The sequence below is a fragment of the Miniopterus schreibersii genome (genome assembly GCF_964146895.1).
Source record: "Miniopterus schreibersii genome assembly, chromosome: 1".
In the NCBI taxonomy this organism is placed as follows: Eukaryota; Metazoa; Chordata; class Mammalia; order Chiroptera; family Miniopteridae; genus Miniopterus; species Miniopterus schreibersii.
In genome coordinates this window covers 189,627,031-189,652,635 of record NC_138101.1, presented here as the reverse complement: position 1 = coordinate 189,652,635, position 25,605 = coordinate 189,627,031, and the positions used below count along the sequence as shown (strand labels likewise).

At 43.9% G+C, this 25,605-nt stretch overlaps 1 protein-coding gene across 5 annotated transcripts in view; it reads right to left on the bottom strand.

The window, feature by feature from the left end:
• Positions 1–329: 329 nt before the first annotated feature.
• The window catches only part of FLRT2 (fibronectin leucine rich transmembrane protein 2), a 92,977-nt gene continuing 67,701 nt past the window's right edge, over positions 330–25,605 (bottom strand). For 3 of the 5 annotated variants that reach the window (XM_081117019.1, XM_081117017.1, XM_081117016.1), the window contains exon 2: positions 330–7,123. In XM_081117019.1, the coding sequence (XP_080973145.1) occupies positions 4,751–6,733 (1,983 nt within the window). In that variant the 5' untranslated portion in view covers positions 6,734–7,123 and the 3' untranslated portion in view covers positions 330–4,750. Of the gene's footprint in view, positions 7,124–13,071; positions 13,118–25,126; positions 25,390–25,605 lie in introns of those variants that run through there. The other 2 variants (XM_081117018.1, XM_081117020.1) reach the window with 2 other exon arrangements.

The following is a 25,605-nucleotide window of genomic DNA, read 5'->3' as shown; positions in this document are numbered from 1 at the left end:
CATTTAAAACCAATAGTGTATAAGGGAAAAGACTACTCCCATTAGATAACTACCCTGGGACTTACCTATATACTAAACAACAAAGATTTCACAGATACAAAATATGCTCAAGGAATGTGTGTATATTCAAAAGATACTTGGAGGAACACACAATTTAGGAAATAAAAGAGAATATGCAGATTTCATGTAAACCCCTCACATGAAAAGACTCAAATGGTCTTAAAACGCCGACGTTGTCTTCAAGGTGGGAGGAAACGAAAAATCCTATTACCTCCTTCGTTTCTTTGCCATTGACAAGTATTGGCTGTACCCCAACAAACTGACTCAGATAAACACAATGTGGTTTTCTTTTAAAATAAGCCTTTACTGAATATATCAACAAGGTACTGTATAGTGTAGAGTGAATTTGTAGTTAACAAAGTGTGCGACACGATAGGTCTCAGAGGATGAGCGATGCAGAATCTTCCAGCCCCCTGCAGTCCCTTGTCAGCGAGAGCGCACTAAACACAAACCAGAAGCAAATCAACATATATGATTCAAACAATAACACATCATCGGGATGAGCTTTCAGTGAAGGCCCGCTGGTCCTCTGAGGGACACACAGCGGCGACACCCTCACCTGGCCTCCGAAGGGTGATCAATCTGACATCCGTATCTCTACAGATGCCCCAGCGCGTGTCTGTGTGCACAACACATGTTTTACACTTGTTTAAAAATGCCTGTTGCGGTGGCCTTGCTTTGTGCTCTTCTGGTGGGTGTGTTGCTAGAAAAATGAGACGCTTAGCAAAATATAGTCTGCTTTGTGTGTTATAACAACAGTGTCATAGGTGTACAAAACTTTCTCCCCACAGTCAGCGACAAGCCTCCCCCATCGCCAGCACGGCCTACCAGCCCTACTGGAGAAGCCAGAGGCCGATGTAAACGACAGCTTTCCAGGTCAGCATTCTGACTCGACAGTAAGAGCATGAGGCAAGGTTTGACAGGATGGAGAACTGGAAGGGGTCTTTTGTTTGTTGTGTGTATGTATCTCTTTCCCAACTGGGTACTATTTCCCGCTTTGCTTTCCCACGCAGCTGGAAAGGTAAGTCATGAGCAAAATCGTTACTCTCACCTTCTAAAGTGAAAATTAATGTCTCCTGGTTATGGGTTAGAGAAAAATGTGAACAAAAAACTCAATGGAAATGAACCAGTTCACTGTCAAAAGTTGCAGTGGGCTCTGCAGCTGAGGTGTGCGGTCAAGGGCCACAGCTGCCGCCTGTGGGCTGCGACAGAATTGCCTGGGTTTGGAAAGGGTGCTCTGCTCCCACGAGGAGCGTGTCCCTCTCAGCGGGGAAGGGGGCTCTGACTCCTGCGAAATGTCTAAGACCATTAGGATCTGCACTAGTGGGAAATGGAGCTGTAATATTAGCTACTTCATTAATACTTCTTAACAGACTAGTCACATTACACCTTTTTTAACCTCGGGAATAAAAGTTGTAATATATTTTCAACCAACATCCAGATCATTAGAAATTGTATTATTTCTCACAGGGTAGAAGGAAGGGAACAAAGTCCTTTCTCTGCCTGTGATTGTCTCACATGATGGGCCACTAATGCATCTGACAGTTTTGAGGAAAGCCCAGGGTCTCTCACCTTTATCAGTCAAGTCTCCTTAAACAAGCAGGTGTTAATGACAACCCTGGGCATGAATGATGGTCAGTAATCTCTCTATGATCATGACTATGCCTGTTCCTTTTAGAAGCTCCTGTGCACAGTGGTGGCCTACTGTCTGAAATCACCTCACAGGGTCAGACAGCAGCGAGCTCTTTAAAAGCCAGTGAGTCGGGCTTTGTTCATGGTCTTGGTCTGCACCTTCAGCCTTGACTCTCAACTAAACACTTCAAGATACAAAATGATGCCAGCTAGAGAGGCCCAAATACATCACCACATAATCCACCACTGATGGTTGTTGTGCAGTTTTCCTAAGATACATAAGACATTACAAATCCCACGACGTGCTTTTATCCTGCCGTAGGCGAGAGCCTCGGGCGTGTAATTACAAATGGGGGACTGATTTTCACTTTAGCCATCTCTGTCACGCTGTGCATGAGATGAGAGTAAAACCTGTTCCTAGATTCTACCTCGTCAGGAGCACCTTCCAGCGAAGGAACGTTTTCCAATCATCCTAACCATTTCACATGACTGGATCCCCAAAGTACCACTTAAGGCCCAAATAATTCTGTGAATCCCTTAAGACGTTTAAGACACCTCTCCAGCCTTGGTCTTCTTGGCCCAGAGCAAATCTTTTCAGCAGCCAAATATCCCACTAGGGGTTATACACACAACACAAATAAATAAGAGTGATTATTTTGTGGATAAAAGAAAGAAAAAAACCCCTCAAAAGTCTAAGTACCATCATTTGAACACATAGTTTTATCTACACAGCCAAGGGGAAGAGGGCAGTGGAAGGGGATTATCCGGTTGGATACATAAAAGCCCATGTCATTGTCGTGCGTTTTGGGTGGCTCACCGCTTCACAGATCACCTTCGCAGATTGTCTCAGCCCTTCACTGTGTGGCCCTAGCGCTGAAAAGGTAACAGCCAAACCTCACTAGCTAACTGACTAATGTGGAGACCAAAATCACTGTAGAATTAATTCGATTAATTCATAGTTAATTTTGGCTCTACTGACTGCACAGACAGTTTCAGTTCTTGTGTCTAGAACGTTATATCTCCAGTTATATTTTCTGCTTATTCTGAGGGACAGGGGGGATTAAAACATATAAGTTGGGGCTATATTGTTAAAGAAAATAAAGCTCTTACTATAAAGAAAAACTTGCATAGCATTTTATACCTAAACTTTTACAAAGGAGGCGCATCACAGTTCTATTGTGTTAAAAGTAAGAGACAGAGAGAAAGAGAGAGGAGAGAGAGCGAGCGAGCGCAAGCACAAAATGATTGTGACATTAACTTTACGGGTCCCTAAAACAATGGCCTGTGGTAGAGAAAACAGGCAACACAGAGTGAAATGCCTAAATTTGACTTTGAAAATAATTTCCCAAGGGTGTATTTTTTACATAATATATGTGATCTATAGCCCTTCTAAATCTAAGGGGTGGAAAAGAGGAAATTATATATACTTTCTGAAGATGGACATGGCCTCAAAATGACGTGGATTGAAGCACGGACATCCCTCTCTTCTCTATGCCTTCTCCTCCGTGCCCAGCCCTGCCAAGATTAGGGGAACAAACCTTGGCTCTCTGATGTTCATTTTTCATCCGTTATCATGTTAATATTAGATTGATTATCCCTCCACAAGTCCCAAAGAAGAGGAACATCCAAGATTGAAAAGCAACAAATAAAATTTCAAAAATGGGACAGGATCAAAGTCAGTCCAAGGAGGAAACTCAATATTGTTTTTTTTTTAAAAAAACAAAACATTATTTTGGCCAGCTTTGATGTGTTCTTATAGAATTATTAGCAGTGAAAATTAGTATATATTTTAAAGTGTATATGGATATATTGTGCAACCAAGACTGGCATCCATAATTTTCTTTCAAATTTTGAGCAGGGGGGGAGAAAAACAAACATAGCATAAACAGCTAATTACGAAAATACATGTGAGGTGATTGGAAGACAAGAATTTGCGAGGGGGTAAAGGTATTAATTCAAGCTATTTCAACATGATACTAACAAAGGCAGTTGACACAGTATAGCAGAGCCGCCGATCGCTTGCTTTTCTCTAAGTGGTATCCACAATTTGTAAAGAACAGGCTGCTTTAGTATATCCCAAACATCGATCCCTTGTGGGTCTAAATATCATGTTGACATAGCTGCAGTGAATCTACCCAAATAATTCTCATTATCAAAAATAACTCCATTCAATATAATCTTCCCATTATTTTTATTAGCCTCTTCTAAAAAAAGTATTCTAGAATATATCTCTGTTGAATGTGACTGAGCCTGACATATAATTTGAATAGTAACACTTTTAAAGGGAATTTTCTTGCCGGGACATCATACCTGTCCCCGAAGGTGAGTAAAGTCAGACTCGGGTCTCCAGCTCTGTGACCACATAGGGCCGGGGAGCGATTTTTAAGTTCCTGGTCAGACCGCCAACCCCCAGGTTTAAGGGTCTTTGCCAAACCCTTGATGCTGCCAGGTTGGGTTCACTTATCTCACAGGAACTGACTTCCTCTGATGCTTTCTCCGTTTCCTGTTTTGGGTCAAACCAGGGTAACTACCTCCCTTCTTACATTTTGGGATTTTTGAGCTTTCCTTCCAGGCCAGGAAGTATAGAAATAGCATGAAGATTTCCGGGCCATTCTTTGACCCCTATTTTATATCCTACCCCGATGAGTCCATTTTCACCTGCCCTTTCTTCTGACCACGGCTAGGAAAGGAATTTATCCTGACAGCGTCAACAGCAAAGTGGTTCCTGTGCATCGTAAGGAAGAATCACTCGTCCTTTCGCCTTGGCGTTGGGTTCTCTGTACAACCCTGTACAGTACTTCAGCAACTATTTTTTTTTTTTTTCAGATTTAAAAAGCAAAGAGTTACAAAACTGTTTGTAATTAACTTGAAATAGAAAAGATAGCACTTTTTTTTTAAATCCCATTATATAGTACACCGTATAAATTACAGAGTATTCAAATGCACAAATGCATCTGGGTAACATTTATCAAATGTAATTTGCGTGTCTCTATGTGCACACACGTGTGTGTTCCCGGGAGGGCCACTGTCCGCCCGCGTGACGCTGGGACCTCGGCTGTCACGTGTGGCAGTGCTCCAGGTCTGGCACACTGCTGTTGCAGTATCGCATGTTGTTGGGGATGTGGCAGTCTGTGTAGTTAATGCCCCCGTTTGGGGTGTAAATGGGCTGCAGTCTGAAATCTCCTTTAAGGAGCTGATCGTTATTTAAGGAGACGATCTGAAAGCTGGTCTCTGTCATCTCCAGGATGGAATTGTCCTTCTTGGTGCCCGCCTCGCAGTAGTCATCTTTCCGCCGGCCTCGGTTGTATTTCCACTTCTGGGAGGTGTAGCGCCCCTTTTTGTGCATGTGCCAGCAAAAGACGCTGAGCAGGACCACGAGCACAAATATCACGGCACCCCCGATCAGGCCCGCCAGCAGAAAGGGGGAGCCCATGCTGTGCGACGTGGTCTGCTCGTGGCTGGAGGCAGTGTTGCTGCCGTTGTTCAAATAGGAGGCGTGGGTGGTGGCCTCGGAGCAAATGGTGTCTTCCACGGCTCGGTAGTTAAAAGCATCCAGTGGCACCAGACAGATCCGGTAGGTGGATCTGGGCTCCAAGTTAACCAGGCTCAAATGTTGCTTCTCCCCGCTGACGATGCGTTCCTGAACAATGCCCCCGACTAAACTGTGGCCCATTTTCACCCACGTGAGTTTGTATGCCATCACAGTAAAGAGAGACAGCCAGCTGACCTGAATGGAAGTGTCATTCACAAAATGGACAGTCAGCTGGATCCGCTCGGAAATGGGTGGGGTCACCCTTTCCCTGCCCTCCCACTCGGGAACCGTGGGAGGTCTGGAGGTGGTGGGAGTCGGAGGCGTGTAGCTTTTGCTAGGGGCTGGGACAGAGAGTGTGGGTGGCTGAGTTGTCGGGGCAGCTGTACTTGGGGCCGGGGTGAAGACGGGCAGGCCGGGGGTCGTGGTGGGACACGACAGAAGGTTCATATTCAACTCCCGGACAGCCATCCCCCGGACCTGCTCAGGACCTTGGCACATGAACCCCCGCACATTGAGAGATGAAGGGATGTATCGGAGCCACTCCGTGACCCACTTAATACTGCAGTCACAGAACCAGGGGTTATTCCGAGCAGTGAGCTGCTTCAGGTTGGAGAGGTTATCGAAGACCCCTTGCGCCAGCACGCGCAGCTGGTTGTTGGATATATCCAGCCGCTCCAGCTTGCGGAGGTTGGAGAAAGCCGTCAAAGGGATGTGGTTTATCTGGTTGTCCTGCAGATACAGCCGGAGCAGATGCATCCCTGGGAGGTCGGGTGGGGGGTGGGAGAGCGAATTCCTTACGATTGAAAACTCCTTGAGCTTGGTGAGGTGGCTGAAGGTGCCCTCGGCAATGCCCTTGTTGGTCAGGAGGTTCCCGTCCACTATCAGGCGCTCCAAGCTCGTGAGGTTCTGAAAGGCCATGTCTGAAATGACAGCGATTCGATTTTCATCCACCCTCAGCTCCTGCAAGTCCACGGGGAGCCCAACGGGGACACTGCTCAGATGATTCTTGGACAGAAACAGCAATTTGAGGCTCACGGCCTCCCGGAAGGCCCCTTCCTCCACCCCCACCGTGGATATGGAGTTGTCATCCAGGTGGAGCTCTTCGAGCTTCAGGAGCTGGGCAAGAGCCACCCGTGAAATGGTCTGAATGTTGTTTTCCTGCAGATGGAGAACTCGGACGTTCTTGGGAAGGTTCATGGGGAACTCATCCAGTTGGTTGCCATACAGGTAGACGGTGTGCACCGACTGTACGTTGTGCAGCTCTGCAGGAAATCCAGCATTATTAATTTGGTTGTTGTGGAGGTAGAGCACGGTTACGCCCTCCGGGATCCCAAGAGGCACTGAGGTCAAGCTTCGCTCGTTACAGTAGACAAAGTTCCTGTCACAGCGGCACACGCTGGGGCACGCCAGGAGTCTGGACACCTGGGAGTAGAGCCCCAGGGAAATGAGAAGCCAAGATTTCAGGAAGAAGGCCCCACGGCTGGGCCTCTGTGTGGTCTGCAGGCCCATTTCTGAAGTACGGAAATAAAATACAACGTGGTGGGGAAAAACAAAAGCAAAAAATAATAGATAGCAAACCAATAGATGACTGGATGGGGTCCTGTGAAAGTCCAGAACTCCAACTAGAGGAGATGTCCCAAAGGACCGCGGTGAAGGAATCTTCTCGCGGTCTCTGGTCTTGTCAGCCTGTGTTGCCCTCCCTGCTATTGTCCTCCATGTGCAAAAAAAGGAAAAAAAAAAAAAAATCAATAGGGAGAATTTTCTGCACAGGCAATGAATGAAGCCAAGTTATCGGCGCTCAACAGAGGCCCGGCTGGGCAGGCAGAACACCCTTCTTCGGCTGTAGGTCGGTCAGCGTTGGTCAGCCTATGAACTTCTTGGTTAAGCTCAATCTGCAATCTGTTGTAGGAAAGTAGAGAGAAAAGAGTCAGTTCAGGGTAGTAGTGGGAGAAGTGCCGCCCTGACTGTACACCCTTCAGGAATGATGTCACTGGGGCTAAGTGACTAGAGGCAGGTGACTGGCATTCAGTGATATTTTAAGCAACAGTAATTCAGTTGAAAAGGTATCCAAGAAATGAAAATGACTCAATGACCTTCTGAACAAAACCATACTGTTACCTCTCACTGTCAATGATCACGCTGCGCATTTTACAATGCCAATCAGTATTTTCTCTTCAGTACCTATTTGCATATGCAAATAGACAGGCGCCCCGCTGAGTCCACCGAATCGCATGACCAGAGCACCTACAAATTGGACTGGTCCAAGTCTTGTTTCCAGATGAAACAAGTGACCAAGGAAGCAATAAAATTTAAAGGGGGGGGGGAGTGAAACCCTTTCAAGTTACAAATAAACCAATGCAAAATGGGACTGACAAAGTCCTTTAAAAAGACGCAGCCTTTTGATCTGACACGGTGATGGAGCACTACAAAGGAAGGCGCAGAATGTGTGAAGGCAGAGAGAAGACGCTTCTTCAACCCTTTTCTTGCCTCCTCTCACCTTTTCTTTCTCCACAATAGCTTGCATCTGGGTTGCCAAGTAGAAGGACCAAACCCCAGCCCCTGACATATTGTCACTTATCCCCTGTTTTGGGACCTCCAGGTATAGGTGCACTATGTATGCCACTGTGATCCCTTTGAGAGTTGCAGAGCTCATGACTGGGAATACATTATTTTTCAACAACACAACCTTCTGCCCATCTGTGTTTTTCCTGCCGTCAAAGAAGGATCTTCAGTAAACTTGGAAATGACAGAAGACACAGTTGCGGATGTAAAGGCAACCCACAGATAGCGATCCTGCCTTCATGCTCCAGAATGAGTCCCATCTGTTTTTAGATTACAGAGGTAAAGAAGCTAATTGAAAGGTGCCAGATTTGATTTTCCTACAAAATAAGCTAACATGACAAGACATGGAAAGCTAGGAGTCTCTTAATTCTCACCAATATCCGGAGATGGAAACAACGTATATCAAAAAGCAAGGAGGAACTATTTGAAATTGTTCCCTTAGCTATCTTGAGAAACATAATTAAAAAAGAAAAAAGTGTATGTGCTGTTTAAGTGTCACGGATACTGTAAATCTGTTCTACAATTTAAAAGGTGGTGAACCACCTAAAAAATGCTTTTCGTGACCAGAAATGGTAAAATTCATTACTTACTGTTCAGAAATCTTCTTTAAAAACAAATGATGGGATACTTTATAAAAATAAATAAAATCAAACATTATTTAATTTGTTAAATTTACAAATATATGGTTTGCCACAGAACAAGAGCCATCTCCTCTGGCAAAATCCCTCTATGCTTAAAGAATAATTTATAATAAAACCAAGAGTAGTATAGAAAAAATGAGTTTAATGCCATAGCTTGGTACCATCCTTAGCTCAGGTTTCAATTTTCAAACCATCTTAACATTCCCTAATAGTTTGTTATTCAAGTGTGATCCTTGGTCCAGGAGCATACGCTTGACCAGAAGTTGCTGGAAACACAGAAGCCACATATTAGGCAGAGCCTCAGTTGTGAACCCTAAAATCTGAGACACACCGCCCTGCACAGTGCCATCTTATTTAACCATTCAAATGTTTTATTACATGTAAAACAAATGTAAGAGCATGATGTTAAATGACTCTTTAGAGAAAAGTAAAAACATAAAACATACTAACCACTTCCGTCCCCAAGAGACTGTCTCAAATTATATCTTACATGTAAATGGCATTTGATAGGTGGAGCAGTGCACTGACTATACGTGCCACCTGGCCTCAGCAGACTCTTGAAAAGGGTCTATCTGAACGACAAGCACTGATGTGTGGTAGGAGTCATTCGTAATCAGGGGAATCCACTTTTATAAAGCATGATTTATTTAAGAACAAAACACTGTTTGGTGCTATAGCATTTACTCTTCAAAGAGGTAGGAAATGGAGACTAAAAGAATAAAATCTAGTATATTGTTTAGTATTCCACAGGAATCTTCCAAGTGTGATAGTGACACACAGTGAATAAAATTTTGTAAGGTGGCAAAACAGCTGCTCTGGGGTCTCTAAATAAGTGCTTATGTAAAAACAGTAGATGCCTAGCCGTGTTCACACGCCAAGTTTTTAGGGCCTGAAAAACCATAAAACAGTAGATGCCTAACCGTGTTTACACGCCAAGCTTTTAGGGCCTGAAAAACCATAAACCAATATTTGAGGATGACAGAATCTACTTGGAAAGTTCCTCCGCTAACAGCCTCAAGGCAGTAATGGCTGGGAGTTAACCAAGTGCTCAGGGATGGAGACTCCCCTCATCTACCCAAATTGTAAATCTTCCACCCACCTGAGCTGTGTCCTGGAGGAACAGGAGGAAGTCCCTCTGGCCCAGGCCTTGCACCCTTGCAGGTGGATGTTACTCATGGGCTCATCTTTGCTCATCACATACCAGAGGAAGCGGTCCTGCAGAGGGCTCCTCAGAGGACTGCATGGGGCCAACTGTCTACCTGCCTTCCTAGGAGAAAAGTCCCATCTAGATCACAGTGTGCTGATCAGCCGCAACAAGTGCCATTTGGAATGACAGCAAACGCCCAGGGTTTTCTGTGAGCCTCTTGGGAACCTCACAAAATCACAGTGCACAGTAGGCTGGCTCTCACCCTTGGGTCCACAGCAGCCTAAGTATTATCTCAGCCAATATACTGTACCTTTGTGCCAAGTAGCGCAAGTGTAAAACGGCAAACGTGTAGAAAAAGACGCTTTTGAATTTCAGTAGGCTAACATTCCCTCTATATTTTCAGCTCTAATTCCTCCTAAATATTGAAAGCAGAAATCCTTTTAGACCTTAAGCTGGAGACGGTATTTACAGAGAAAGCAGCACAGAGTAATAGTCAGCAGACTGGGCCCTGAGTTCTCCTTCTGCCTCTGACCCTCGCTGGCCCTCGGGCTTTGGATACATTAACCTTCTAAGTCCCTCTCCTCGTGTGAGAAATGAGCTCCTAACTCACAGCCTCCTGGAGAGGATTAAGTTGGATAATATTGTGAAAAGCTTATATGGTGCCTTACAAATGGCCACAATGTAATGCTGTAGGCAGCTATTCTCTGCACACTTGTCATTATTAGTATAGGCGAAGGGGTAAACTCCAGCACCCACAGCAACCTAGAATCACCGCGGAGCCGCCCCTGTGCCCTTTCCCTTACGCCAGGATTTCTCAGCCTCAGACCACTGACGTTTGGAGCCTGACCATTCTTTGGTCGTGAAGTTGCCACGAGCACCCAAACGTGTCTCCAGCTACTGCCAAAGATACGGCCCCCTGGGGTGGCAAAACCTGCCCAGGCTGAGAACCACTGACATGCCCCATCTCCCAAGCACCTTAGAAGGTCAGCATCATTGTTGTGATTTTACAGAGGAAACGGAAGGTAAGTTTCTAATAAATGGAACCTAAAAACGCTCCTTGCCATGGGCACTCAAAATGCAGTATGTTTGTCCTTGATTTCCCAACCGGCATTGAGTGGGCACTGGGAGAAAGATGGTCTTCTGCAGAGCTGGCCTGGCTGCTGGCTTCCTGAGGCTCAAAGCCTGGCGAGGGGAGGATTCGAGGGCAAGCAGGGAATTACGGTACCGCGGGAAGCGCACCGGCCGGGGGCACCAGGGAATTATGGTGCTGGGTGCAGAGTGCTAATTTAGCCCATGGGATGTCCTGAAAAACGCTGAATGACAAGGACTGTCTATGTGACGATCTGAAGAATAAACAGGTGCAAGCAAGAGAAGATTCTAGAAATTCTACACACGGATCCAAGCCGGTTGTACGTGGGCCAAGAGGCAAAACTCAGCCCAGCTGAGGAAAGAACTTGGCCGGACAGCACTTTGCCCCCACTTTGGTCTGCTCCTCAATGAGGCAGTCCTGTTTCTAGACGATCGGGCCACAGGCCCATGTTTCACAGTCACCAGGCGTTTCATTTGTAAGCCTCTACTGCGGGGAATAAAAAGGTTTTGCTTCGGATCAAGATGCTGCTCAAATATTCAGAGCCAAAGTGGTGTTTTTTCTCTTTTCTTTCGTATTTGTTTGAATGCCGCATTGAGGACATTTCCCCTCCGGGAAACTGGAGATTAATAAAGAAAGGCTCCATGGAAGGCACTAGGTAAAAACAGAAATTTTTATTTAAAAGCAGAAAACAGTTTCAAAAGCCAGGGTGTAAATCAACCGGCAACCACCGCTCTTTGGAGGCAGCGAGACCAGACCCTGCCAGTCTGCTGAAGATGACGGGAACAGAAGTCCTTCCAGGGTGCTTTACTTCAACTCTTTTCATCTGAACTGCAACTCGGAGCACACAAATCATGGAAAGGCTTTCTGCAAAGTGTCTCTCTCCTAGTGCTGCCTAAGGAGATTTTTTAAAATTAATTCCAGGAGCCTCTATTCCAGGAGCGCTTAATAAACTCCGGCTATAAAAATCATAGCTGAGAAAATAGGAACTGTCAATAAGCAATGCCAATTGCATAATATAATGACACTAGGACAAACCTAATAAAATCTTAATGGTTTCAGCATTGGCTGGATTGTGACGAGACAGCACAATGCGTGAAGGGATGGAAATGCGAAAGCTCAACGTCAAGAGAGGGATTCTCCTTGGAAAGTTTCCGAGGGTACACCGGACTCGGTGCTTCTGGAGTTAGGCAGTTTGTGCTTAAAATCAGACGCACGCAGGTGCAGGATCCACAGGCCTCTCACTACACTACAAATGTCTTTGTTGCAATCTGGAAACACTAAAGCAATTTGAGATCTTGTGCACATTTCCACATTCCTGAAGATAGGTTATAAATACTGTGCATAGGACAATGAGGAAGGTGCTATAGTTGGTTGGCCAAGATGTGGGGATTAGCAGAGGAATTCGGGGGGAAATATAACAATCGGCTCCCCCTAACTTGAAATCATTTTTTCCATTTCATTCACTGAACCTCAACCAAGCCCCTTAAAGTTTCTCATTAGACAAATATTTTTCTTTGCTAACACAAAGAGAGAGAAAGAAGGGAAGAGAGGAGGGAAGGAGGCAAGGAAAGAAAGGAAACACTTTATTTAAGCAGTTGACAATTTCCTGGCTCCGGTCCATCTAGAATTGAAAACATTAAAATTGGACAAAACATAAAAAAATAAAAAAGCTATTCTCCTGGCAAGCATAAAACTCTCTAACACATTGAAGAGTTGTTATCCCAAGACTTCCAACGCAGTTGGTTCAAATAATAGGGATAAGCTTAGAGCAGGCAACCGATTTTACAAACTCAAAAGCATAAATTTTGAAGACACATTGTTACTGCCACAGGCTGCTCTAAATCTCTCAGTCCACTAGGGAGCTCCCACTGGCTGTCCCTTGGGCCCATTGAAATCTGCATAATCTAAACTATAGACTGGGTTTCGGGGTATTCAATAAACCCAGTACTGAACAAACTAACAACCGAAGAATTTTACTGCGACAGCAGCAATTGAATTAAAGAAAAGAAAAAAGTACATGGTCCACAAAGAATGGAACTCCTATGGCTCATATCTATATACTTTCAAACCATTTCAAATGGTTTGTTAAAGTCCATTCATTCATTCACTCGCTCAAAGAAACAGATACTGAGCATCTCTTGTTTCAAGCATGGAAAAGAGCTAATTTCTTAGGCTCTCATCTTTGGGAGAGATTTTTTTCCACCATCTTATCCAATGATTCCCCAAACCCTGAGAGTCATCCAAAACACTAAGGAAAGGTGATGAAAAATGAGTATTTCCAGGTCCCACCTCTGCAGATTCTAGTTTGATAAGACTTCAAAGAAGTCTGGGCATGTACATTTTATCAACTTTCCCCATTTGGGTCTGATGATTAGCCACTTTAAGGTTCCACTAACCAGACATTCACTATCAGAAGTTGCTTTCAGGGCATCGAGACAACTGGTCCTTCTCTTCTGGATCAAGCCAACATGTGAGAGGTATATAAAGAGCAAAGGGTTCAGAGTCAGCATTTAGCTTTGATCACAGCTCAGCCACCCATTAATAGCATGACAATGGGTCCTTGACTTAACCTCTCTGAATCTCACTTTTTTTCATCTCAAGAGAGCATAATAAGCCAGGCTCATGAAATTGTTGGGAAAACTAGATATAATGCATGTAAAGTAACTAAGAGTGCCAAGTGGTGATTAAATAAACTCAATTATCTGTAATTCAAGAGAGGTGCAGATGGTATACTGAGCAGGAGCTAGCTCTGAGGACAGGTGACCTGAACAGCTTTCCCACTTATCAGCTATGCCAGCCTGGGTTCCTGGCTTCACCTCCCTATGTCCCATTTAACTCATATGTAACATGGAAAAAAAAGATAGTACTAACCTCTCATGGCTGTGGTAGGGATATAAATCACTTAGAATACTGCCTAACACATAGAAAACATAAACTATGTGCTGGTCATTCCTGCTACTAACTTAAAAAACAACAACAATGGAATACTATTTTGACATAAAAAAGAATGAATTCTGGCCATTTCTGACAACATGGATGGACCTTGGGGGTATTATGCTAAGTAAATAAGTCAGACAAAGACAAAATAACATGATTTTACTCATACGCAGAACCTAAAACAAAACAAAAACAAACTCATAGATACAGAGAACATTGGTGGTTATTAGAGGGGAAGAGTGTTGGTGGGGAGGGACAAAATGGGTGGGTGCAGTCAACTGGATGGTGAAAATGTAAGTAGATTTTTGGTGGTGATCACTTTGTAGTGTATACAGATGTCAAATTACAGGTTGTACTGCTGAAATTTAAATAATGCTATATACTAATTTTACTTCAATTAAAAAATAAAAATAATTACTAATAAAAGCCTTCTGTCTCAGGGAGCTTTTGTCTCTAATTTGGCAGAGAGCCGGTTTGTTTGAATCCATCAAATTTTACTACCCTCTCACTTTCATTCACTGTTTCAATCACAGTTCTTTCCTTTGGAGAGACACCTTCCCATCCATTAACCCTGTAAATATGTGGAGATGCCTACTGGGTCTCTGAGATCTTCTCCTTTCCTGTGTAAATGCCCCATTTTTTCCATGTCCTCCTGACTCTTAGCAATGCTAAAGCCTTCCCTGGTAATATTTTTCTTGATATGTGTTACCCAGCATGGAAAACAAGACCCACAGTGTGGTCTAACCAACACCAAGTACAGCCCAGCAAGTACTTGGGGAATGCCCACTTCCTGCTAGACATGGAACTAGTTACCAGAAAGATAACTATGGCACCACCCCGGTGTCGAGAAGAGGTTCCTGCCAGACCAGCTAACTCTTGCATAAAGCTCTTTTCAATTCCCAAATCATTTTAATGTTCCATTTCATTTAATTCCACAACAACCCATAAGAAATAAGTATATCAACCTTGAATGAAGTCCACAGAAGTGAAGTAATCTGCCTGAAGCCATGTAGATGGTTTGGGGAGAGAATGCTATCATAAATCTCCTGTAAGAAAACACGAGCTTCAGGTGTGATGTTATGAATGGTGTTAATTATAATGGTATTAAAACCAACACCTACTTCTGTGCAAAAACGAAAGCTCTTTCCCACTGCTTAAGTTTATAAAACTAGCAGTTGCCCGGCACTTGAAGTGGGTAACACTTCCCAGCTGGCCTGTGTGTAGGTGAAGGGCAATTAGTCAGGGAGCCCTTATCCACTCTCCCCCCACCCCTGCAGGCTCCACAGGGCTGAGAAACCAAGTGGCTGCCCAGCAGCCAGCAGCATCCAGGTGCCAAAGGTCAGGGGTGTCGAAAAGACTTGGCAGCTACTTACGGGATGCTAGCAAGACAGACAACCAAGTCTCCTTCCCTACTTCAGTGTCAAAGAGTCTCAAGTCGTCTGCCACCACATTCTACAGCTTGAGAAGGTTTTTTTGTGGGGCCACTGTGGGAAAAGCTGTTGAAGGTGAAACTGTCCACCAACTGCCCAACACATGGCCACCTTATGTACACTAACCGCTTGGGATGAGATGTCACAGGCATCATGAGTTCCTTGAATTCCAAAGGAAAAATAAATCTGTAGAAAGTGGCATCAGTAATCCGTTAAACACTACATTTAGGGAAAATCTTGCTAGATCTGCTTTCTCTCTACAAAAGACGGTATCCAGACAATCCCATAAGAGCACTGAACTCCAGGGAGTCTGAAAAGTTTCTTCTTCCATCTTCCACCCTATGATTCAAACATGCAGTGGTCATTCTGAATGCGAGTGTCCCTTTCTGTGCTGTCCCCATTCGGTCACACACCCACGTGCAATCTCTCAGCATTTACCCGGAGCGGGGGAGGAGAGAATAAGCCATCATGCCTCTCTCTTCTTCCCTCCCTCTCCTTCTTGGGAGGCAAGCTCTGCTGCCAGAGAACAGAGTCTGCCTGCACCTGCACCCACTTTCTATTCCACAGCATCCCTTCCTTGCAAGCCTCGCGCTACAGGCACCTCCAGGACATAATTCTCCGTCTCCTCCTTCCGGCGTGTACAACCTCTTGCTCTCAAACTGGATCCACTTTTAAACCTTCTCCATATTTTCGACTTAAAAATAATCCCCTTGACCCAAAATCCCACCCTCCAGCTGTTGTCACATTTCTTTCCTAACTTTTAGCCAAATTCCTAAAAAAGAACAGTCCGTCATCAGAATCTCTGTTTTCTCACCTCCCACCCATCTCTCACCATCACAGCCCACACTGGTTCCTGCCCTACTTTCTCAGAAGCATCAGCCCCAGGTTGCTAAATGCACAGGGCTTTGCCCACCTTCCTCCTACCTGAGCTCACGGCACCACTGAACTTGTTGTGCTTGCCCTTCTCGAAACTTCATCGTCCCTTGTTTTCTATGACATCTAGTGTGCTGGTTTTCCTACTATTTTTCCTGCTATTTTTTGTTCTTCAGGCTTTCCCTCGTCAGTTCTAGCTATTCGATGTGAGTCCAGGGAGCTGGGTCCAGGCACTGGTCTTACTTTCCCTCTGTAGGAAATGGCCTCTGAGCCTTAAGCTTAAATTATTATTTTATGCAAATGAATCATACACTTAAATCTCCATCCTAGACTGTCTTCTCAGCTCCTCACCTGTACATTCTAACAACCACGTGACTTACTTACTTTGAGGTTTCAAGATCACTTCCAACATAGTATGTATAGTTTCAGATACTTTTAAGAACTTTCCATGCACTGACTCATAATAAAGCAATGCATTTTACACTGTAATTACCCCCAAAGAAGGAAAGAGTGCTCCAGGTTAAGTAGCTTCCCCAGGGCCAATCAGCAGATAAGTGATAGGAATGGAATGTGAACTTGGGCGTGGGCTGGAGAGCCTTGCTCCTAACCTATGTCCTGCCTCCCCATAAGCCCCACGCAGCCAGAGATGGCTCTGCTTTTGCTCATTACTGTTTCCCCAGAGCCTAGAGCAGCACGTGGCAGGCATTCCAGAAGTGTTTATTGCAGAATAAATGAAGGAATCAAAGAATGGCCTTCAGATGATTACTTTGCTTGAAGAGGTCGTCTGTAAAATCTCTTTGACATTTTCAGTCTGAGGTCCCATAAGAAATCAACATACTATTTCAGAACAGACTTCAAGGGGTTTAAGCTACTCTAACTTACCCAGAAAGATTGAGGGATAGATGAAGAAATGGATGCATAGTCCCCAAACATAAAGAGGCTGGATACCTTAGAGAAAGGTCAGAGCATGCAACTGGAAAATAATTGCAATGAGGATAGCACTATTCTTGCTTTACAAAATCATATCTAATGATGTGCCATTATTGACTGACAGGCCTGAGGACATGGGTCAGTCTGACCCGCTGTTACAAACTTCGTTTGCTGAAAGGTGCGCCTGATCACACCAGACACCTGACCCCGCAGTCCCGTGATGGTTATGACCTGAATTCAGGTAAGTCTTTATGATCTATCACACACACACACACGAATACATGCTTCTGCTCATATAACACCCACAATTAGTATATTTACATAGATTCAGTGTGACAGCTAACTGTACTTTAATTGCATACCACTTTACCACTCCACAGAGTCAGAATCAATACAAAATAGGCCAGAGTCTCTGAGAGTTATAAAAACGCTTATGCACTAATTCGAAAGGATATATGCATCCCTATGTTCACTGTAGCATTATTTACAATAGCCAAGATTTGGAAGCAGCCCAAGTGCCCATCAGTAGATGAGCGGATAAAAAAGCTGAGGTACATTTACACAATGGAATATTACTTGGCCATAAAAAAGAAGCAAATCTTACCCTTTGTGACAGCATGGATGGACCTGGAGAGTATTATGTTAAGTGAAACAAACCAGTCAGAGAAAGACAAATACCACATGATCTCACTCATATGTGAATTCCAATGAACAAAAGAAACTAACAAAATAGAAACAGACTCATAGACACAGGGAGCAGACTGACAGCTGTCAGAGGGTAGGGGAGTTGGGGGACTGGGTGATAAAAGGTGAAAGTATTAAGCAAATACATAAATAAATTACCTCATAGACACAGGCAACTGCATGGAGATTACCAGAGGGAAAGGGGATGGGGGAGGTAGAAGGGGGTAACGGGGGGATAAATGGTGATGGAAGGAGACTGGACTTGGTGTGATGAACACACAATACAATATACAGATGATGGATTATAGAATTGTACACCCGAACCCTATATAATTTTATTAATCAATGTCACCCCAATAAATTCGATAAAAATAAAATAAATTACACGCTTATGAGAAATATAAACTGAATCCCAAACTATAAACATGACCTATTTTCCTACCAAAATACTGCACCATATGTGTAATATGCATAATGAAAGAGACAGTGGGTGTCTCCTTCACAAAAAGAATCCAGATTTCAGTGAGCGATATTGATTAGCACAGGGAATGAAATTACACAGAGTGCAGTGCCAGGTGAGTTATCTGATTTTGAGTCTAAACTATGAAAAATTCATCACTTAAGCTTATTTCGGTGTCATAGGGATGGTTCCGAATGTAAATGCTCTGAAATTTCCTGGCTGAATCAATGGGCTTTATCACACATCTTCTTGTCCTCAGAACACCTGTCATGCTGAAGCGTCAGGCTGTGCTCAGGATTTAGGGGATGATAGACAAAAACAAAATAAAAATAACCATTTCTTATCCTTGACCTTCTCCTCTCAAGGACATTTCTCTTGCCAAAACATGATCGTGTGTGGGCTAAAATAAAATCAAGTGATTTCCAAGAAGCAAAATCAAACCCCAGATGAGAAGCATCCGTATCACACCCGGGGCAGCCACACAGAGCACAGGGCCAGATCAAAGGAAAACAGTAAAGAACAAAATAGATTTTCAAAGTTACCTTTAAAAAAATCTATACTGGTGGCCTTTCTCATTTGAATGAATTTTGAAATCTGTTCCCCAAACACAGAGGCATTTAAACATATGAGTAGATGTTTTTCCAGGTTTATACACAGCCAGAGCACTGTTTTCACTTATGGACGCTGCAGGTTTCAAACTTTAACCCAAATGCGAGACAATGGTACGTTCTTAAGAATATTCTGTTTTCTAAAACAGAGCTCCCCACCAAAAAACAAACAAACAGGAAAACATAACTTTTTTTTTTTTTTTTTTTTTACAGAAAAGCAAACTACAGTATGACTCAAGCCACGCCACCCAGGTCCCTGTGCAAGAGGCTGCCACAAGAGGGAGGCAACAGAGCAGAAAGGCCGTCTCTCAACACACATGCACACACTCACACAGGCCCGCACACACTCGCACACACTCACGTACACACGCAGGCACACCCATGAGAAGGCACTTATGACGGGTTTTTCACCTTTGTCTCAGCTACTTGATGGCTCTGGCAAACCACTTGGGTTTGGGAGGGGGAGAGAAGATAAAAAGCAAAAGGAACCACCTGAGTCTGTACAGTAAAAAGATGAACTTGAGCAAGAAATTTATCAAGAAAAGGAGCTTGGGGTGGAAAAGCAAGCTCCAGGCTCGTCCCATCAGAATGTTCTCTTCAAACGTCCTGTTTCAGAGAGCCTCCCAAATACACTCCCCCCCCAACACACACTGTTTCCAGCTGCAAATTCTCTTTGGGGACAGATGATGTATGAATAATAAATAAATAAAAGAAATACAGCTTTGACTAAACAAGCCCTTTAACGACAAAGTGAGATGCCCATGCTGGGTAAAGAAGCCACGTAAATAATTAGAAGGGTCCCTCCCGTTCCTTGGGGAGAACCGAAGGCTGCCACCCTGCTTAGCATAATGTCCCTTCCACTGGGAAAGGTGCAGGCCACCCGCTGCTCCCTAGCCAGTAAATTGGTCCCTACCTATAAATTATTCCATGTGATGAAGAAAAGCACTGGCTTTTTTAAAAAGAAGCTATAAGTACAGCCTGGTAAACGACCAGAGACAATTTGCAAAGGCGGCTTCTAGTGACCCTAGCGATGAAAACGGTGCTAGTGCTGCGCGGTCCAGGTCTGACGGGGCTGCATCGTTCTTGAGCGACGGGGCTGTCGCAGCTGCAGTGAGGGTGGGCCCCACTCAAGGGGTCAGGAGCCCTCGCATTACCCCTTCTACCCGAAACCTGTTCACACGTTTCTAGACACAAGTCTCCTCGCAAGTGGTGAGACAGTCTTTTGGAGGACTCATGGGTGCAGAAACTGTGGGTGCCCAGGGTCAGGACTTAATGAAGTAAATTCCCAGGTGAAACAGCTGCCTCCGTTAGCTGCCTGTGGATGTAGCAAAGCCCTGAGCCAGGGGTCTTCTCAGAATGTTCTGTCCCCCTGACTCTCCTGCTCACTCGTCAAGGAATACAGCATGGGAATAATCACAATGAGTGGGAGTTCCTGAGGGACCTGAAACTGACCACAGGGCCACCCTCAGACGTCTGACCCACACCCTCCCATCAGGGCAAGGTGTGCACAGGGCCACGGTGGCATGATTGTATGAAGCCTGGAGAGCCCTCTCTAGGCTGTGCCCTAAGCCAGGTTCCAGAATTTCTTGCCCCCAACCTTCTCCTAGGGCCGGGGCTGGCTTCTCCCCTGGGTCCTTCCTCCCAAGGTTATGACACCTCTAGGCTCATTTATCTGGGGAAAGGAGAGGGCAGATCTGATGTGTGTGTGTGTAAGGCCACGTAAGGTTCAGGATGGAACCCCAGTGCGGGGAGAAGAGGCTTGGGGCCAGTCCTCTCTGTCTTGGCACTTTCCATGCAGAATTTGGTAGAAGTTTGATGATTCTAAAGTCAAACTTGCCTGGCCTTCTAGAATATTCTAAAAGACAGATCAGTCACAGGAGAACTATACACACTTTTTAAACAATTTGTTGATGAAATTTATAACTTTTGAAAGATGAGAGCTATGGTGGGTCTCTCTCTAACCCTTGCCAGGGGTCCTGCAAATGTCTGGGCAGATTGCTGGCGATGGTGGCTCTTCACATGGTGAGTCACTGAATAAATAGAAATATCACCATGGAATTTTATCTCCTAAGGATATCTTTGGGCTGAAAGAAATATAAAAATTTCAAGAAACTTATTAATAACTCACAAGTATTGGTACAATTGTTAATTTTAGAAATTTAGCAAAAAATTTCATTCATTCATTCATTCATTCATTCATTCATTGCTGAATGCCCACTACAGACAGGTGGTTATAGATGGAATTGTGTCCCCCAAACTCATCTGAAGTCCTAACCCCCGGTACCTCAGAATGTGACCCTATGTGGATACAGGGTCTTTAAAAAGGTGATTCGGTTAAAATGAGGTCATCCGGGTCATTCCCCCAGATATAATAATGGTGCGCATGTGCTGAGTGCTGTGTGAAACGGTAAAATCCACAAGGCCGCATGCTTGAGATTTGCCAACTCATTTAATTCTCACGACAGCCCTATGAAATAGACACTATTAGCGTATTACCATTTTAGTAATGTAGAAATCGAGGCATAAAGTGTTTAAGTAATTTTCTCAAGATTACACAGCCTAGATCTATAGTGCCTGGCATATATGTAGCAGAAAGTTTCTTACCAATATTCCACTTGATCAATATTTTTGTCAACAAAGCAGAAAGCGCCGTGCTTTCGTGCCCTCATGAAATACACAGACTGCACCCATGATGTACTAGTTGTCAGCAGCTGCTCAGCTATTCTTCAGCCAACTTCATTCATGCTCTTGAATGTCAAGCTCTAGGCTCACCAAGAGATCCAAATCATATATGCCAGTTATACTTTTGTACTGTACTTATGTAATAAGAACAAATATTTTGTAAAGCAATAAAATAAGAGTACAAAAAGGGAATTAACTGCATGGAAACCTAGTTGAATAGTTGAGGAAAACATTAATGGCAAATCAGTTACAGTTGCTGGCAAATTGGGGGGGTGGGGATGGGAGATGGAGAAGACAGAATCTTAAAAATCGGTTATGATTCTACACTCAGATTACTCTCCAAGGGCTAATGGTTTTATTCCAATAAAAGAAAGCAAACAGGAAATCAGAATTGATGCATCCGGTGGAGAAAACAATATTAATTCAATCAGTGGTTCCATATGCAGACAATTACCTGGGCGGGCACTACATCAAAAGCTTGGCAAATTCATGTCCACTTAAATGCTTTGTGTGTGTGTATGTATAAGTTATTATTAAATATTTTAATGATTTCTTAATTACTAAAATAGCTTCCCAATTATGTTCAATTGATATTAGATGACTTGTACACTATATACACTTTCAAATGCATATCATGGTTCTACCAGCCTTAAAACCTGGAAAACCTGTGGCTTGTTGAGGCAAAAACTCAAGCAAAAGTGATAAGCACCATTCAATGGAAAGAGCTACCACTACTGAAAGAAATAATGCTCCTTATTTCCCGTGATATTTCTGAGTTATTGAAAGCAAAATGTAGCAGAGAGAAAACAAAACACTGGGCTCCCTAAGTGGTCTTTCTTGATGAAAGAGAAAGAGACAGATAAAGATAGAAATGATAGAAAGAGAGGGGTGGAGGAAGAGACACGGGGGAGGGGGGGAGAGAGAGAGAGAAAGGCAGGTTTAAACAGAATCAGATGGAAAGGCCTGGGTTGATATTAAAGAGAAAGATGAAAAAGCACAGTTGAAGTCTTCTAGACCCAGGCCTTCGGACTACCTGAATTATTTATCAGGTGCACTGTAGCCAGACCCCAAAGAGCTGTGGGTTCTTAGCGGCGTCTTCTTTGTGACCTGGGATGATTCTAAACCCTTCATGTCAGAGTCAAGCTTTTGCTAACCAGCTCTGACAGCCAGACAAGGCTGGGAGGGCTACTGCCAGGCTTCCCATTTCCTTTGCTAATCCCTGCATTCCAGCGCTCAGTGTGCACACACAGCAGGAAGCACTAATTTCTTCCCATTTTCTAAACCCTCTTTGAAGATATTTCTCTAGCACTGCTCTGAACTGCAGCTATTTAGAGCAATTTGGTTTATCTGCATCCTTTATTCCGTCTGCCGTTAGTCCAATTTCAAATCCGGTAAGGACAAAAGAAATTATTCTGTTTTAAAAACAATCCTTGTCTTACTTATCTTGCTTCTAATGTTTTCTTCCCTCCTGTTAAGCAAAGTTTTCTAACTCTCCATTTCTTCACCCACAGCAATCTGTGCAAACAAATGCTGCCCGTGGCCATGATTAATCTTTAAAGGATGACCCATTGTGAATAACAATGTTTAAAGGCGTGCTTGTTTGTGAAAGGGCAAAAGGAGTTAAAAATATTGAGTCCTCGAAGAAATTGACAATTTAGTTGGGTAAATAAAATACGCACATTAGAGAAGATTACCAGGCAACAGATAAACATGTGGAAATCCTTGAGACAAGATATAACTAAGGACAACCTGAGTGAGAGGCTGGAAACATTTTATTCCCGAACAGCCCGCTAAAACAGGCATGTCATTAACTTTCCTGGGCTTCCTGCCATGCATCTCTTTGGAAAGAGACGGAGTCCACTATATCGAAGCTCCTTTCAATTTTAAAATAAGCCCAGCCGCCCCACTCCCTCCAAATCAACCAAAAAATCGACACAAAAATATCTTTAAAAACAAATAAGACAGGGTGGGATTAATTTAGAAAGAATAGCATTCGAAGTTCTTGAGTTCATTGAAACATATTTAAAAAACAATACATGCAGACATCAGTGAAAGCTATACATTTTAACATGTCAAACTGGCCCCATCAAGGTACCATGAAAAGTCACTCGCTTTACCCAGAAATCTGCACAATTTTCATCTGTAAACTCTTCTCTGCTCTTAATCCAGGTCTCAGCGACCTGCCAAGATCTGACAGGAAAAGGAAAGAAAAGCCAACTAAAGAGGGCCCTCCTTCGTCTTCCATCAGCCAGTATTTCTCTGCCCTTATCTTGTCCTCGGCAGAGTTCACTCAGCCATGAGCAATGAGCCAGGGCCATTCTTTATTGCTGGTGGGGAGCTTATCAGTTGTTCGGTCAATGCCATTATTCCAGAAAGCATCATGGCACATCCTTCCCCCCATGGTAATCGATGCCCAGGACCTCCACTCCCTCTTCCCCACAGACACAAGCACAGGGGCCCCTGGCTCTTTGGAGTTTATGCCGTTGACCAGCTAAGGCGGCTACCAAGCCCCAGCACTACTAAGTGCAGGGCTCCGTGCTGAGTCTCCAGGGAATTCTCAAATCTGTAAGTTCAAGTCCTTGCCGGCAAGTTACTTAGGAGAGACAAGGAAGATGGCTAGATGAATAATTGAAGACGGAAGGTCATAAATAGAGGTACCCACAAAATTATATTCAGGCAGAAGAGAGAGGGAATATTTGGGAAGATCTGAAAGGCTTGAAAGGAAAGTGTCACTGTAAAGAAGAAAATCACCTCAAGACTTTCCTAAACCTCCCAAATAATCCTGAGAACAGAGATGATCATTAATCTGGGTTTAGGGGGGATTTTCTCTGTAATATATCTTCCAAATGATTATTAATTTTATTCTATACAGGAATGAAGTGACCCCACACAATGCTCACATGCATCAAAGGATACACCATCCATTTATGACAGTCTAGCAGCTTGGTTCCTAATAAACTGTCAGATCCATTCTGCTACCAGGCAAATTGGTCATTGGTATAAACAAAAGGTTCCAATAGCAAAATTATGCCTACCCTTCCCATTTCTCACTTCATAATTATTGGAAGTTTTACCTAATCATAGTTGTACGGAAGGTAGAGTCCCTGAAGCTAATCTCACCCTGGAAACTCTAACTTGGCTTTGACCAAAGACAAAGAAAGAGCAGAATGTCGCCAATCCTGATTTCTCCAATTTGTTCCCTGAGCTTCAGGGTGCTTTCATGAAATCAGAAGTGCCATCTAGCCTTCCAACGCAGAAGCTGAGTAGGGAAAGGAGCCAGGAGCGTACCAGGAATAATTCCGCAACGGTAGCTCCAAATCGGAGCACAGACAGGTTGTTTTAGCAAGAAGCTTACACTAAGAAATTGGAATCAATGTATCATCACTGGAAAAGACAGTTTTGTTAGGAGTGAGCAAAGAAAATAAGGTAGTTATATAGATATTTTCATGTAACATACATATAAATTTTATATGCATTTGTGTGCATATATTATATATATGCAAATATATTTACATCCACATAATACATTTTATTACCTTTTACTGTAAATAAGTATTGAATAACAAATTTTAGATAGGCTTTTTTAAAAGTGTCATTGTGAAAAGAACCTTTCCTCCACATCAACCAACAAGCGATGTTTGTCATAGACAATGCACTCTTCTACCTGACCTCCAGAAGCAACCACCTGGTATTCAACACATTCCATAGTGGACTCAAGGTTAAATCTTCCATTTCTGAGTACTGAACGCCAGATACAGGGCTATCCATTGCTCCCACTACTGTTTCTCAGCAATCCATATCCCTGTGGCTTTACCAATAATAATGATAATATTCACATAGAATTTACAAAGTACTCACCCATACATCTCTATAAGGCAAGTCCTGTCATTGGTCCCATTTCAAAAGTGACAAATTGAGGCTCAGGCTGTTCCACAGACTTGTTCGAGCTTATCTAGGTAGCGGGTAGCAGAGCTGGGATTTAAGCCCAACAGGGTTGTGCTCCTTCCTTTGGGGTGAGGTCTTTAGGGCTTTTCTGCCCAGGCCATCGATTCCCGGCAGCTTGCCATTCACCAGCTACGAGGGCAGCCTGCTGTCTTCTATTATCCAGAGGCCTGTAGTCTCTGTGGGGAAGTCGTGAAGTTGGGCAGAATTTTAGCCGGGCAGCCTGGCTGTGCTCCAAGACTTCCTTATTAGGATCATGTGGTGTCATTGGAAGTTCAAAGGGGATTGTAAGCAATGTCGATACAATGGCTCAACAATGGTCTACGAGTCCATGGAGAGTTCAGCTGGGCCCTGGTGGGTCTGGGCTGCCCCTTCACTGCCTGCCTCAGACCACG